Here is a 16,660-nt window from a genome sequence, read left to right as displayed (position 1 = left end):
AGTATTATGATACAACATTTTAATGTTTTAGCAATGTTTAAACGTCATTTAAACGATGTTTAGATGTTTAAAGTTTAAGATTGCAAATATTTATTATTCATTTGATACGGTTTCATTTGTGTATCTTTAATAATAATAATAATAATAATAATGCATTTTATTTAAAGGCGCCTTTCATGACACTCATGGTCACCTAACAGGACAGCTAGAACTATCAATTCAAATAAAAACACAATAAAAACACTAGAATACAATACAAGCTTTAAAAATAGAATCGGGTCAAAGAGAATAGGCTGTTCTAAACAGATGTGTTTTGAGTCTGGAATTAAATTGTGAAAGAGTGTCTAAATTATGGAGATCAGGAGGAAGTGAATTCCAAAGCTGAGGAGCAGAGTGGCTGAAGGATCTGCTCCCCATGCTGACAAGGCGGACAGAGGGAACAATGAGGTGAATGGAAGAAGAAGACCTGAGGGTTAGAGAAGGTGTGATGATATAAACAAGATTAGCAAGGTGTGGAGGAGAGAGATTGTGGATGGCTTTAAAGGTGAGAAGAAGTATTATATAATTAATTCTGAAAAAGATAGGAAGCCAGTAAAGCTGTTGTAGAATGGGTGTGATGTGACAGACAGAGGGGGTTTTTGTGATAATACGGGCTGCAGCGTTTTGTACCAGTTGTAATTTATGAATTTTTTTTTAGAGAGGCCAAACAGAAGGGAATCACAGTAATCTAAACAGGATGTGAATAAACTATGAACAAGAATGGCAGCTGAATGAGGTGTGAGGGAATGATGTAAACGATTTATATTGCGAAGGTGGAAATAAGCAGATCGGGTGACATTATTAACATGTGCAGTGAATGAAAGGGTGCTGTCGAAGATGACCCCCAGACTCTTAACCTGAGGGGAGGGGGTAATGACAGAATCATCTGTGGGAATGGAAAAACTATGTGATTTATTTAAAGTGGATCGTGTACCTGTAAGTAGAAGTTCAGTTTATTGTCATTTAATTTCAGGACGTTTGAGGTGAGCCAGGATTTAATGTCTCCAAAGCAATAGGGTATATGCCAAGCTAGTGCTGTTCCCATGCTGATACACTTCCGGTGACCTGTTATTGTGAACTTTTTTCCATTTTATACGGTTCCTTATACAGCATCGATGTTGTAATGTCATTAAAATACATTCAGTTAAATGTGAATACTTTAGCATTTATTTGGTTGCTCAAGCGTAAAATGAGAAAAAAAGCAGTGTGCTCGCACTCGCCCGTCAGAATCGGCAGGCTAACGCAGAAGCTCCATTGAATAAACTGGGGTTAAATAAATGCTCATATATTAAAGATATGGCGGGGGAAATGTAATTTAATGCAGTGCTTCTTGTACAATCTGAGACCCACTTTAAATCGGATATCACTCAGCTAGTGGAGATCGCTCATTTTTAAAGAAAACAGACCTTAAACGCACCGGATTTTGCATTGGCATTCAATTCGCCGGAAGCGCTTAACCCAGGTTACTGGCAAATTAAAAGTCCTATTAGCATGCTTCGGCATATACCCCATTAGTAAGGGATGAAGGTGGGAGTTTGTTGTTGGGTTTGGTTGATAGGTAGAGCTGGGTGTCATCTGCGTAGCAATGAAATTGGATTTGGTGTTTGCGGAAAATATAACCAAGTGGAAGAAGATAGATGATAAATAGCAGCGGACCCAAAACTGAACCCTGGGGCACACCAGTAGTGATAGGGACTGATGACGAGGGGAAAGACTTTAACTGAATGAACTGAGTGCGACCTGAGAGGTATGAATGAAATCAGCTGAGAGGTGTGTTACCAATGCCAATTGAAGCGAGCCGGTCCAGAAGAATATTATGTCGGATTGTTTAAGTGAATAGAAATGAATAATGAATAGAAAATGAATAGAAATTAAGTCTTTTTTTTCTTTTTTCCTGTTTAGAATAGAACTGAGCCTTTCGTTGTCCTTTATAAGGGATTTATAAAGGATTAATAGTCCTGACTTTAGATTAAGTCACAAAACTGGATGAAGTTGAGTTAAGTTAGTAAAGCATGCAACTTAACTATTAGCATATGCCTGAATAATTAGATATATAAATGGTAGTTTGAACAGTTTATTAATCATTCACTTGCACATTCTGAATAATCTTCAACTGTGCTTGAATAACTGGTTTGTAAATGATGCAATCCTTAATTTAGTACTGAAAAATGAATCCTTAAAGTATGAAAATACAATCAATAAGCACATTATAAATGTGCTTATAAGTCAAGAATACAGTCACAGTTATGAACTGCTTACTAATGTAGAGCTAATGCTTAACAGATAATGAATTCACTATTTGCTAATGCTTAACAGATGGTTCATAGTGTGTAGTTACTATAAAGTGTTACCAGTTTTTCCTTCTTGTTCTTATTTATTACTCACTTTAAATAAACACGTCTGTCAAACGATTAAATATAATTGTCAAAGAAAAAAAACATTTACTGAATAATTTTTAAAGTTTATATCCTTCAAAGAATCCTGTTTTCACCAAGTATAAAGCAGATCAAATTTATAAAAGTAAGAAATGAAATGTACAGAGACGTACCCACAACCTCTCTGACCAGGACGGTGTCGGCCAGAGTGGCAGGAGGGCTGCGGCCGCCGGGGTTCATGGCCACGACCCTGATGTTCAGACGGTCACCGGTGGTCTGGTTCTTAATCACATAACGGCAGGACACGGTCAGCTCCTCGTTAGCAGCTTTCCAGTCAGCAGCTGGATGAGATTAAATCAACAATGAATTCTAATAACAGTCAGAAGCGTCATATATTATGGCAGAGTTGTCTAACATTTGCATCCTTTTAACTATGATATAATCTGTTGATTAGTTGTATATTTGTTCAATAAGTTCTGGTGTTTCAAAATTAAAACAGGTAGTATTTTTAATTAATAAGGCTTTTAATAATTTAGTTTAAAAATGTAGCTGTTTTACTAATCATGCAAAACAAATGGTGTTTGCATCACATTAACTGTGATAAAAGAGATTTATTAATTGTAGATAAATCGTACAGGTTGCAGAAGTTCTGTTTAGCTGTTTTACTTTAGCAAACATCTAAAATGCCTTTTGAAAGAAAATATTTAAACAAAAAAGTGTTATTATTGATATTAAGTGTAAATATTATAACTGAAAGCACTGAAATAAAAGCAAAAAAATCTGAATTGTTTATCAAAACACTATATTCAATTATTATTAACAATTATTAAAATGAATTGTTGAATAATTACATATATGTAAAAGTGTACATAAAAACATTTTATTTTAAATAGATACATTGCCTAAAAATCTAAAAATGCTTTTTGAAAGAAAATATTTCAATAAATGAAGCGTCATTATTGATATTTAATGTTAATATTAGAACTGAAAATATTCAAATAAAATAAACACAATTGTTGATCAAAACCATATATTAAATTAATATTTATAAAATGTATCCTTGAGTAATTAGGTAGACATTTTGATAGGTGATATTATAATAAAATTTGTATTATTATTGCATTAAAAATATCAATAAATAAACTCATGCATACATACATGATTATTTTAAATAAACACACTGTCTAAAAATCCAAAAATGCCTTTTGAAAGAAATTTTTTTTATTAAGTATTATTATTTATATTAAGTGTTAATATTAGAACTGAAAACGTTGCATTAAATTGCTGATCAAAAACAATTGTTGATCAAAAACTTGTAATAAATTAATAATTATAAAAATGCATCCATGAATAATTGGATAGAATTTTTTGATAGTGATAATTAAATAAAATATGTGTTGTTATTATCACATTTAAAATATCACCAAATAAAAGTATACATGCAAATATTATTATTTAAATTAAACGCACTGCCTAAAAAATCCAAAAATGCATTTTGAAAGAAAACAATTAAATAAATAAAGCATTATTATTGATATTTAGTGTTAATTAAAGAACTGAAAATGTTGAAATAAAATAAATAAACACAATTGTTGATCAAAACCTTATATTAAATTAATAATTATAAAAATGCATAGATGAATAACTGGATAGACATTTTTATGAGTGATGATTAAATAAAAAATTGGTGTTATTATTGCATTTAAAAAAATCACTAAATAAAAGTATACATGCAAATATTATTGTTTTAAATAAAAATGCTGCCTAAAAATGCAAAAATGCAATTTGAAAGAAAATATTTCAATAAATTAAGTATTTTTATTGATATTTTGTTAATATTAGAACTGAAAACATTCAAATAAAATAAAAAAAACACAATCGTTGATCAAAACCTTATATTCAATTAATAATTATAAAAATGCATCCTTAATTAATTAGGTAGACATTTTGATAGGTGATATTATAATAAAATTTGTATTATTATTGCATTAAAAATATCACCAAATAAACAAATGCAAATATTATTTTAAATAAACACACTGCCTTATTTCAAATAAAAATATTTCAATTAATTAAGCATTATTATTGATATTAAGTGTTAATAATAATATAAAATAAATTTAAATAAATTTAAAAATCATAATTGTTGATCAAAACCATAAATTAACTGAACAATTATAAAAATGCATTGCTGAATAATTAGACTTTTTAAAAATACTTTCTAAATGAAATTAGTATTATTATTGCATTACAAGTATTACAATTTAATACAAAAGTTTACTTTAGAAACTGTTTAATGAATTCAGATTTTAAAATGCACTCAAAAATATTTTTACAGACTGTATTAGCATTTTAACTGCTGGCTCAGCAAGTGTGAATCTGTTTACAGTGCGTCTGCCATGACGGCTCCAGCCCTGCTCTTCTAGAAATGCTTCAGTCCATATAGGGCCAGAACTGAGCTGCTGTACAGTACATGCAGCCGTTGACAGATTGAAGACAGGTGCAGCCCAGGGGTTTGACCAGCTAATAAAACACTAATGAACATTTGAACGCTGTGTTGGGTTTCATTTAAAGAGGACCCATTATGCGAATATCACTTTTAAACACAGCTATGTGGGAACAGTCTGTGAATACAACCAGCGTCTAATGGTATTAATTATAATTTTTATAATCACTCTTAATAAAAGAAACACTAAGATGACACATACAAAGGGAGAATGTCAATTAGTGGCGGAAAGCCCCGCCTATTACTGACAAACTCTTCCTCATTACCGTAGGACGTTAGTTTTGTTTTTGAATCAGCCACTATGCTGACACATAGGCTCACATAGCTCCGCCCTCTTTTGAAAAGAGCACAATCTCATTTTAATTTAAAGCGGCAGTCACCTAAACGACACAGTTAGGATCAAAGCCTAAAAAGGTCAGTTTCAGACAGCAATAAAAGATTATTTGTGGTATTTGGAGCTAAAACTTCACACACACACACACACACACACACACACACACACACACACACACACACACACACACACACATACATACATACATACATACACACACACACACACACACACACACCAGGCTTATTCTGGAAACATAACCCCGCGGACATTTATAGAGACCACGAAATACATCCCGGGAGAAACATATTTGTGCAGTTTTTGTTTTCTCGAATCCGCGAGCCCGCGCTGTTCTAGAGTAAAAAGTCGCTGGGGGCGGCTGTCGAGCGACCGTCTGTCCGACTGCCTGACTGGCTAAATGATTGAACGATTGACTGGGCAGCCGGCCAATTAGTCGACCCAAAATCCTTCTTCCTTAAACCCAAGCGACGATTTACAAAAGCCGTCCAGAAAAAGAAAAGCAGCGTTTTTTGACCGCGTTTTTGGATTTTACCACATTCTCATCCCGTTACCAACTCGTTCGCTTTTTTTTTGGTTTCTGTTTTTTGTCTTACCTGATTTCTGGAACTGCTCTTCCCCAGATTTGAACCCGGTCATACGTCACGGCGGCTCCGGGCCTTCGCTTCGTCGACGTAACACAACGAGCTAACTGGACAAACTGGTTGCGGCGGGAAAGCCCTCCAAACGGAGGTGAGCCGTCAGCCCAGCCGGCAAGTGCGAAGAGGAGAGGCATCACAAAGCCCCATAGCGTTCGCTTGAACAAATGAAATGCGGCCATACGCACCTCCAGCCACGTAAATCGCTGTTTCCAGAAACTTCCGCGTGGCTACGTTTTCAGAATGAGCTTGGGTTGCACACACTCTAGGGACATCAGAGAAAGCATTTAAAGATCCAAATGAACCAGTTCTTGGCAGTACTTATATTGGACGTGTCTAAATCGACTTGTTATCTAGTCAGTCGATGCATAAAAATAAATTTATGAGGGTACAAGAGTCACCACATCAATAAATCTAAAACTAGCAAAGACATGCTGGTTTTAGAGAGCAGTGTTATGTAACATTTAGACTTGTCGTGTTGACTTAGTATCTCTTGTATATAACACTTTCAAAAATAATTTTCATTTTAATTTGCTGGGTGATAGAGCAAAATTGCAATAATTAATAAATAATTCAATAATTATTTTCCATATCGAACAATAACGATAAATAATTCGATATAAGTTGTTAATGCTTCCAGATTTAAAAGAGTACTCATTCTCATTTCAAAAATTCTATTTTAGTAGGTAAATATTAAATATAGTTTACACCTATATGTTTTAAATAATAGTAGTATATAATATATAATTTTATATATAAAAGATAATAGTGTATACTAACTAACTAAATATATATATATATATATATATATATATATATATATATATATATATATATATAAACAGTCAAAGTCAAAATTATTAACCCCCCTGAATTATTAGACCTCTTATTTATTTTTCCCCAATTTCTGTTTAATGGAGAGAAGGTTTTTTCAACATATTTCTAAACATAATAGTTTTAATAACTCATTTCTAATAACTGATGTATTTTATCTTTACCATGATGACAGTAAATAATATTTTATTAGATATTTTTCAAGACACTTCTATACAGCTTAAAGTGACATTCAAAGGCCTAACTGGGTTAATTAGGTTAACTAGACAGGTAAGGCTAGTTAGGCAAGTTATTGTATAACAGTGGTTTGTTCTGTAGACTATCGAGCCCCTAAAAATTTCGCCCCTAAAATGGTGTTTAAAAAAATTAAAAACTGCTTTTATTCTAGCCGAAATGAAACAAGTAAGATTTTCTCCAGAAGAAACAATATAATCAGAAATACTGTGAAAATTTCTTTGCTCTGTCAAACATCATTTGGGAAATATTTAAAAAGAAGAAAAAAATTTGAAGGGGGCTAATAATTCTAACTTTAACTGTATATATATATAGTTCTGTCATCATCCAGGATAAGATATATTTCTGTAAAACTCTTAAAACTTAATGTTTTTTAATATTTTTAATAAAAATATTCTTTTATTCAATTATTAAAAATTGATAAAGAACTAAATCCTTGTAGTTTGAAGGATATTAGTTAAAAGATGACTGTAAGCATTTTGTGTAGTTAAATCATTTTTGTTCTAAATAGACATGAATAACAATATTAATTGCAATATCAATTATTGCAGCTTTGGATGAAAATTAAAAGTATATCATCATGAAATAAAAAATATATATATATATCAATATATATATATATATATATATATATATATATATATATATATATATATATATATATATATATTTATATATATATATACTCGTAGCAGTGCGATATGGCTGTTTATCAGCACTGGTGGGAGGCGTTCGTTGGCACGAGGCCGCAGGCCAAGTGACTTAGTGCCCCCACCAGTGTTTATATACAGCCATATCGCACTGCTACGAGTGTGATATTGAGTTTATACAACAGTTTGACCGCATAATTGTGTAAATAAAAACAAAATCAAACATGGAGAGTCTCAAAAACCCTTTTGTATGAGGAACTACTTTCTTCCGCGTTCAAATCATAAGCTGACAGTTAAACAGCTGAGCAAGCATCTTTTAAACTTTAGATCTGTAGTGTCTGCTTTTTGCTGGCTGTACTATATGTGGGGGGAGTAATACACAAAGGGTAAAGAGGCTGTACGGGTGCTGATATTACTTAAATATATCACAGCTATCAGCCAATCAGATTCGAGAACCAGACAGAACTGTTGTATAAATATTTATATATATATTTATATATATTCACACACACACACACACACACACACACACACACACACACACACACACACACACATGCATATATATACTTATATATCAATGCAAAACACATACATGTACAGTGGTCCCTTGCTATAACGCGGATGAATTTTTACGCAGATTTAGGTTTTTGTTTGCATTCTACAATACTGGACTTCTTTTTTTCTCTATGAGGGTTTCAGTTTTAAAAGTGTTTTAACAAGAGAGAAATATGTGAAAATGTTAATGCCTGTCTGAGAATGTGTATAGTGTATATAAAGTGTGTAGCGAGGGGTTTTACAGCCTTAAAACCACTGTAATAGTTATAAAAAATTAAGCTGACTACTTCGCAGATTCCGCCTATAGCAGGCTATTTTTAGAATGTAACTCCACCGATAAACAAGGGACCACTGCATATACTTTAACATATTTACACACACATATATACATAGGAAACTTTATGTAAACAAATACTTTTATTTTGCATGTGATTAATAAAAGCTTTCATTTGAACCTGTTTCATTAAATAATTTTGTTTTTAATAAATTAAACATTTAATAAATTTAACTAAACTAAACCTGTCTTGATTTATATTGAATGTTGGTAAATTATTGCATTATTTTTATGTCAAGTATGCAACAGATGGTCAAGATGTATTTATTTGTAAGCACTTACTTCCTTCCTTGCAGACCTCCACAACGTATCCATCCAAGCCGGAGTTTCCGATGGTTGCTGGAGGTCTCCATGAGATGGTGACGGAGGTGTCATTTACATCCTCTACGCCAAGCTCCAGAGGCTCGCTGGTGGGCTCTGCAGGAGAATAACACATTTAATACTTCAAACTTAGATCAGGCACTCTGTCTGAAGCTTCCGTTACAAAAATAAAGACAATCAACATAAGAGTAATACTGTTGATATGAAAAGCTTTATATTTGTGTGTGTTTACCTGGAGGTGGTGGTGGTGTAGGAGCTTTGATTTCCTCGGCTGGTGGAGCTTCAGCATCAGCTGGTGTTAAATAAGCAGGGCACATTAATAAAAGCAGCATATAATAGAGCTTCAAGCTTTGCTTTAGTTTAATTATGACATCAGAGCTTGGGGGAACTTTTGGCATATTACCCTCCCCAAACAAGTAGCTTTAAAATATATGCATTTATATGCTCATTATTAGAATTTTTTTTTTAAAGTCATCATGAAATCTTCCTCATTTGTTTTGTCATTGCTTTTTATTCCACAAAACCAGTCTTAAATTGCACAGGTGTATTTTTGCCAACATCCAAAGAAATACTGCCCAAAGGAATGCCCAAAATACACTGTATATGTCAAAATAATAGATTTTAAATCAATTTAAACACCCAAAATAGGCTGTATATGTCAAAATAATAGATATTAAATCAACTTTAATGCCTAAAATAAATTGTATAGGTCAAAATGATAGATTTTAAATCAATTTAAATGCCCAAAATGGACTGTATAGGTCAAAATAATATATTTTAAATCAATTTAAATGCCCAAAATACACTGTATAGGTCAAAATAATTGATTTTAAATTAATTTAAATGCCCAAAATAAATTATATAGGTCAAAATGATAGATTTTAAATGAATTTAAATGCCCAAAATGCACTGTATAGGTCAAAATAATATATTTTAAATCAATTTAAATGCCCAAAATAAATTGTAACGGTCAAAATGATAGATTTTAAATCAATTTAACAGCCTAAAATACACTGTAGAGGTAAAAATAATAGATTTTTAATCAATTTAAATGCCCAAAATACACTGTATAGTCAAAATGATAGATTTTAATAAATTTAAATGCACAAAATGCACTGTATAGTTCAAAATGGTAGATTTTAAATCAACTTAAATGCACAAAATGCACTGTATAGGTCAAAATGATAAATTTTAAACCAATTTAAATGTCGTTCTGTATTTTTGTGTTGATATTTATGCATTTTTAAGAGACTTTTTTTTTAAAAGAGATTTTTAAAAGAGATTTTAAATTTGTTTTTAATAGTAAATGTGCCTTGTGATGTTAATTGTTCCTTGTTTTGTGGTACAATTTCGCAATTACATTACAATTAAATTAAAACAAATTTTAAGGTGTTTTTTTACAGTATTTTGATATCTCTGAAGTCTCAGATTTTATATTTTTTCATATTTAAATCAAATGTACACTTATGACTGGTTTTGCGGAATTAAGGAAGCTGAAAGGGTTACAAACACTTCCTCTTTCATGTTGACTTTGAGCACGCTTTAGACAGCAAACACATGTTTATCATCACTGATATTAATATCAGCGGGGCCTCAGCAGCGTGTGCAGCGGCTCCTGCAGCAAAAGCACTTTTAAATGTTAGTAAAATATTAGAATAGACCAAACATTTAAGCTTCTGCATGCATAACTCAAAATAACAAACCGGAATCACACTGTAAAAAAATACTCGGTTCCATATAATTGATTTGTGTTTGGGCAACATGAAGGAATTAAGTTAACTTATTAGTTTTTACAAATTGAAGTGAATTGAACATAAAACAATTAAGTTGTCCCCTAAAAACCTCAACAATTGTGTTGTTTCAGCTCATTTTAAATACATAAGTAGTTTGACCAAACAGCAAACGTCCTATTTTTCAGTGCAAGTAGTCACTAAGCGAAGACATCAGACAATTTTTGGTCATATTGAGATCGGTGACATTCACAAATATTTGTCTGTTTCAAATATGTTTCAGTACATTTAATCTTGAGTAAACAATAATACAAAATAATGATAGCAAAGACTCAAAAAATGTATTGAACGACTTATTTAAAATGAGTTGAAGCAACACAATTCTCAAGCTTTTTTTGAGGGGAAAACTTAAATATTGTATGATCAATCCACTTAAATAGTTAACTTCATTTGTGTTAAGACATGAATACAGTAAGCACACCACACAAAATACACTGTAAAAAATGCAGGGCTCCACATAAATCCTTCATGTTGACCCAACACAAATGAATTAAGTTTACTTAACACTTTTAACAAATTTATGTGGATTGAACATAAAAAATTAAGTTATCCCAATGAAATCTCAAGAATTGTGTTGTTTCAGCTCATTTTAATTAAGTAGCTTGAACAAGCCAAAAAAAACTTTGTTTGAGTGTAGTTGAATATACTTAAAACCATTTTGGTTTGTTGTTGATGTATTAAGCTATCATTATTATATCTTCTATTAATTTTTTTTTTATTTCAAACCAAAAATCTGTGAATAATTGACAATAAACTTACCTTCTTAATCAAAAACTTTGGTCTTGCTAATTAAAACATCATCGTTAAATATTTATTGTTCCTCATCCATTGTGCTAAAACTCTAAATAGGGACGCTGGCATTCGCCTCGAGCTTGAAATATCTCTGTCTCAGTGGATAGAGCTGCTGTTAAAATAATAATTGCACAGGTGGTGAAAAGCACGCTCTGCTTTAGTTAGAGAGTAAAGCACACTGATTATCACATGAATGACCGCAGATTATACTGAAGGAGTTTAAGCACAAAGCAACTAGGCTTCTGTAGAAGCTCTCAAGAAGGTCTTTGATGGAGTTTTGCGAAAATAATGTAAGCTTTACATTAGTGGATTTGCATTTCTCCCCTATTACAGAAGTTACCGGTTTCTAGCATTCTTCAAAATATCTATTCAAAAAAAGAAACTCAAAAAGGTTTGGAACCACTTGAGAGTGTGTAAATATTGAGTACATTTTAATCTTTTATTTTTATGTCATATCCCTTTAAGAAAACAACATATTGATATATAAAAATAATCTCTGTGTCACCTTTGTAAATTATGATAAACTAAAGTGGGAACTGTATACAATTATTTTAAAAAAAGGTACCATCATTTTATTTTAGGAAAGCACAAATGAGAGAATATGCTTAATAATTTCAATAATAATTATAATAGTAATTATACTACTAATAACAATAATACTAAAGAGCCTTTTAACTAATACACATTTATTTTAAACTATTATTTATTTTATTAAAAATAAATATAAAAGATAAATATAGATTTATTACTATTATAACTATTATTACTATTATTATTATTATTATTATTATTATATTTGGATATTAAAGACCCCTAAGAGAGAGAGAAAACCCCTATTATTGTTTGTTTTATTTTATGTTTTTTTTTTCAAAGACAACAAATGTAGAAGAATTGGTTTTGAACAGGTCTACTGAAAAGCTTTTTATTCATTAAATTATTATTATTATCATAATTGTTGTGATTATTATGTTTTTTTATTAATGTTATTATTATTATTATTATTATTATTATTATTATTATTTTTATTATTATTATACTCTTTTTTTATATCAAAGACAACCAAAGTAACAGAGCAGGTGTAGGACGATTGAACAGCCTTTTGACTAAATAAAGATAGACTGTTATTATTATTATTATTATTAATTATCTATTTATTTATTTATTTTGCATATCAAATACCTCTTAAGTAGCAGAGCAGATTATTTATTTTTAAATGTCTATTATTATTATTATTATTATTATTATTATTTTATTTTGAAGGTACCCAAAGTAGCAGAGCGAGTGTTGAGTATGTCAGACTGAAGAGCTTTTCATCTAATAGAAGATAAACAAAAAATTTGTATTATTATTAATACTATAATTATATATTTTTGGATATGAAAGACCCCTAAAGTAGTAGAGTAGATTTTTTTTAAATGTATTAATATAGTTTTAATTATTATTATTATTTTATTAAATCAAACACAGCCAGAGTAGCAGAACAGGTGTTGAGTAGGTTGACTAAACCTTTTTAACTAATAAAAGATAGCTTACTATTATTGTTATTACTATTATTGTTATTATTATTATTATTATTATTATTATTATTATTAACTATTTGCATTTAAAAGACTCAAAGTTGCAGAGATTTTTTTAATTGATATAATAATAATAAAAATTATTATTATTATTATTATTAGTAGTAGTATTTTATTACAAAGACACCCAAAGTAGAAAAGCAGGAGTTGAGTAGGTCAGACTAAACAGCTTTTTAACTAAAAGAAATATTATTATTATTATTATTATTATTATTATCATCATCATCATCATCATATTTTTGGATATCAAAGACCCCTAAAGTAGCAAAGCATATTTTTTGAATTTCTATTATTATTTAATTTGATATATATATATATATATATATATATATATATATATATATATATATATATATATATATATATATATATATATATAATTTTTCTTATTTCAAAGAGATCCATAGTAGCAGAACGAGTTTGAGTGGGTCAACTGAATAGCTTTTTAACTAATAAAAGACCGATTTTATTATTATTTGTTATCTCTATTATTATTTTATTAAATTTATTTTTATTTCAAAGACACCCAAAGGTAGGAGAACGGGTGTGAGTAGAATGATTAAACAGCTTTTTAACTAATAAAAGATAGATATTTCTTTATTACCATGCTTATTTCATCATATTAAAGACACCCAGAGTAGCGGCGCGGGTGTGGGTAATTCAGCCTGAACAGCTGCTGTGATCAGTATGGTGTGGAAGTGAGGAGAGGTTAACAGGTGTAGACGCTCGCTGCTGTTTTTTTTAAACCATCAGCTGTACTCAGATATTTTCCAAGTAGCTACCAAGAGCTCTTGGCTCCGGCAGTAATGTGCATTGAGTTCTCGTGCATTGAGATAATTGTTATGACATGCATTTTGTTAATAGTGTCTGTTTGTTTGTTTGTTTGCATGTAATGATAGCATGATAGATCCAACACAATCTCTGGATAGATCTCACAAAAACAGTGCCATATTTCACCAGAAATCACAAGGATAAGAAGATGTAACACCCATACAGAACATGATCTATTTTTAGAACAAGCATGGTAAGATTTTTATAACAGTACTTACAATACATTTTAAGTACAGTGTATAGCAGTCAGCATTTGAAGGATGTGATCCACTTCAAATGTTCACTATTGTGTTTGTGTGTGTACATATATATATATATAGCACTGCTAAATATAGACATGAATATTTACTATTAAAATGTTAAGGTATTTTTTTCTGTACTCACTTTATCCGATTAATATTTTCCTACATTTAATTTAATAGTATGAATTGATTAGATGTATATTTGCTATATGGATGGGGTTAGGTTTAGTTGCTTATAACTATGCCTAATGATTTGTAATTAATAAAGTACATGAGTAACAGAACTAAAAAAAAAACCGATGCATTTGATTTCTACATTTTTTAGTTGGTTGCAAATAGTTTACATTTGCCGAATTTAAACAAATTCAATTTATTTTTAATTTCAGGCCAATATAAATAGTTTTGCAACCAGTCACATAAACAAAATAGTAAATCTAATGAATCATCTTTCAGTGAAGGATACCTTAGAATAAACTGTCCCTTTCTATTTTTTTTTTTTTCGGGCCATTTAGCTATAATTTATTATTTTTCCTTGTAATTATGGACTGAAATATGACTGCTTTTCTTATGGAATAAGAAAAGCTATTTACAGCTCTGTTTTTGAGAGATTCATTAACCCAATATGTCTTTAGACTTTCTCACTGATCCTCTGCGTGTTTGGGGTCTCTGCGCGCTCAGTACCTGCAGGAGGAGCTACGGGTTCGGCTGGTGGAGCTTCGGCAGGAGGGGCTTCTGCCGGTGCTGCTGCTTCCGCGGGCGCTCCTTCAGCCGGTGCCTCCGCCGGGGCTCCTTCAGCTGGGGCGGCCTCTGCTGAAGCGGGCTCGGCGGGCGCAGGCTCCGGTGCGGGTTCGGCTGGAGCGGGCTCAGGCGCTGGCGCGGGCTCGGGTTCAGGTGCGGGTGCCGGCTCCTCCTTCTTCGCGGCCTTAGCCGACTTCTTTATCGGTGCTGGTTTTGCCGGCATGCTTGTCCGCTTCAGGGATCCCTCTGACCTAGTAAGTCCTTCGGCTCAGCCTGGAGAGGGTCACCCCGGATTTATAGGCTCAGGCACGGCCAACTCCTCCCCTAGGAAGAGTCTCAAGTGTCCGCTGAGGAGTTGAGCATCACGGACACTTCAGCTGATGGTGACGAGAAGGGGGAAGGGGCGCCCTCAGAAGTACAGTGTATAGGCCTACACTCATTTAGTTAGACAAATCACATGAGTAAAACTTAAAAATGCGTTCAAACGACAACAAAAGGTAAATTAAGTTATGCTGCGTCCTAATTCGTATACTAGTCTTAAAATTATACTTTTTTTTGTGAAGAATAGGAGAGAAGTGGGACAGCAAGGCACAAAGTAACACTTTTTTGTTTTGGCCAAATAATGAACAAGTTAATGGGCTTAGACAAACCATTTATATATATATATATATATATATATATATATATATATATATATATATATATATATATATATATATATATATATATATATATATATATATATCAACAACACACAAGCCTCTTAAATGAGCACTGGTATGATTGCCGAACCTATGGCTTCTGTGCAGTATTGCTAAAAGTACAAGGAGTAAAAATGTTACTATTTACCCCACCTGCGGGGCAAGTTATAACAGACAGAGGGTTAGTTGTAAGTCTGACTTAAAAAGTCAGATTTCACATAGTTTATTAAAATTGAGTTTACTTAAAATAGTATTTATTTCTTCAGTTTTTGACTCAATTTTTGTTCTATATAGCCCAACATGTTTATTTATTTATCCCTTGAATAAAGACATTTGAATTTATTTGCATTATTATCCATTATTATATGATGGATTTATTTGCATTATTAGCAATAAAATGTGTTTTTTTTTTCTAATTCAATTATTTCAATTTTTTTAAATATAAAGTTCTCAACATTACACTCAAAATTCAACAATTATTTTGTTTGTTTAATTGGTGTGTGTAGCTTATTTGTGACACCCAACAAGCCCCGCTGTGTCATGTTTTCTTCAAAACATGAAAGCAGTCACTGTGTTTTTTACATCTTTTAAAATCGTTCCATCTAGAAAACAATTTTACTAACATACTTGCATAGATTTGCAAAAAAAAATATAGACTACATTAACATTTACATTTAGTCATTTAGCAGACACTTTTATCCAAAGCGACTTACAAATGAGGAGAAGGAAGCAATTTACACAACTATAAGAGCAACAATGAATAAGTGCTGTAGGTAAGTTTCAGGTCTGTAACGTCTAAGAAGGAAAGCATTAGTAATGTAAGATTTTTTTTTGAGTACAGTTAGTGGTATAACCAGAGAGGCAATTGCAGATTAGGAAAGGAAGTGGAGACTAAATAGTTGAGTTTTAAGTCATTTCTTGAAGACAGCGAGTGACTCTGCCGTTCTGATGCAGTTGGGGAGATCATTCCACTAACTGGGTAAATTGAGCGTGAAAGTTCGGGAAATCGATTTCTTCCCTCTTTGGGATGGAACCACGAGGCGACGTTCATTCACAAAACGCAAGTTTCTGGAGGGCACATAAATCTGCAGAAGTGAGAGCAGATAAGAAGGAGCAAAGCCAGAAGTCGCTTTGTAAGCAAACATCAG

The 16,660-nt window shown here is 31.7% G+C and overlaps 3 protein-coding genes across 8 annotated transcripts in view; 1 reads left to right on the top strand and 2 right to left on the bottom strand.

Moving 5' to 3' along the window:
- Positions 1–15,081, bottom strand: part of mybphb (myosin binding protein Hb) — a 53,323-nt gene extending 38,242 nt beyond the window's left edge. For 3 of the 6 annotated variants that reach the window (XM_087255001.1, XM_087255000.1, XM_087255003.1), the window contains exons 1-3: positions 14,755–15,081; positions 8,803–8,937; positions 2,588–2,755 (exon numbers count right to left, since the gene is read on the bottom strand). In XM_087255001.1, coding sequence (XP_087111127.1) covers positions 2,588–2,755; positions 8,803–8,937; positions 14,755–15,034 — 583 coding nt within the window. In that variant the 5' untranslated portion in view covers positions 15,035–15,081. 6 annotated transcript variants of the gene reach the window in all.
- The window catches only part of slc12a5a (solute carrier family 12 member 5a), a 2,560,186-nt gene that overhangs the window by 1,547,573 nt on the left and 995,953 nt on the right, over positions 1–16,660 (top strand). The gene's annotated exons all lie outside the window — the stretch shown is intronic.
- nav1b (neuron navigator 1b) overlaps positions 1–16,660 on the bottom strand; it is a 947,042-nt gene that overhangs the window by 693,825 nt on the left and 236,557 nt on the right. The window lies entirely within an intron of this gene.

This window comes from Danio rerio, chromosome 6 (genome assembly GCF_052040795.2).
Source record: "Danio rerio strain M-AB ecotype USA chromosome 6, GRCz13ab, whole genome shotgun sequence".
NCBI classification, from domain to species: domain Eukaryota; kingdom Metazoa; phylum Chordata; class Actinopteri; order Cypriniformes; family Danionidae; genus Danio; species Danio rerio.
Note: the sequence above shows the minus strand (reverse complement) of the source record. Positions and strands in the feature narration are given on the sequence as shown.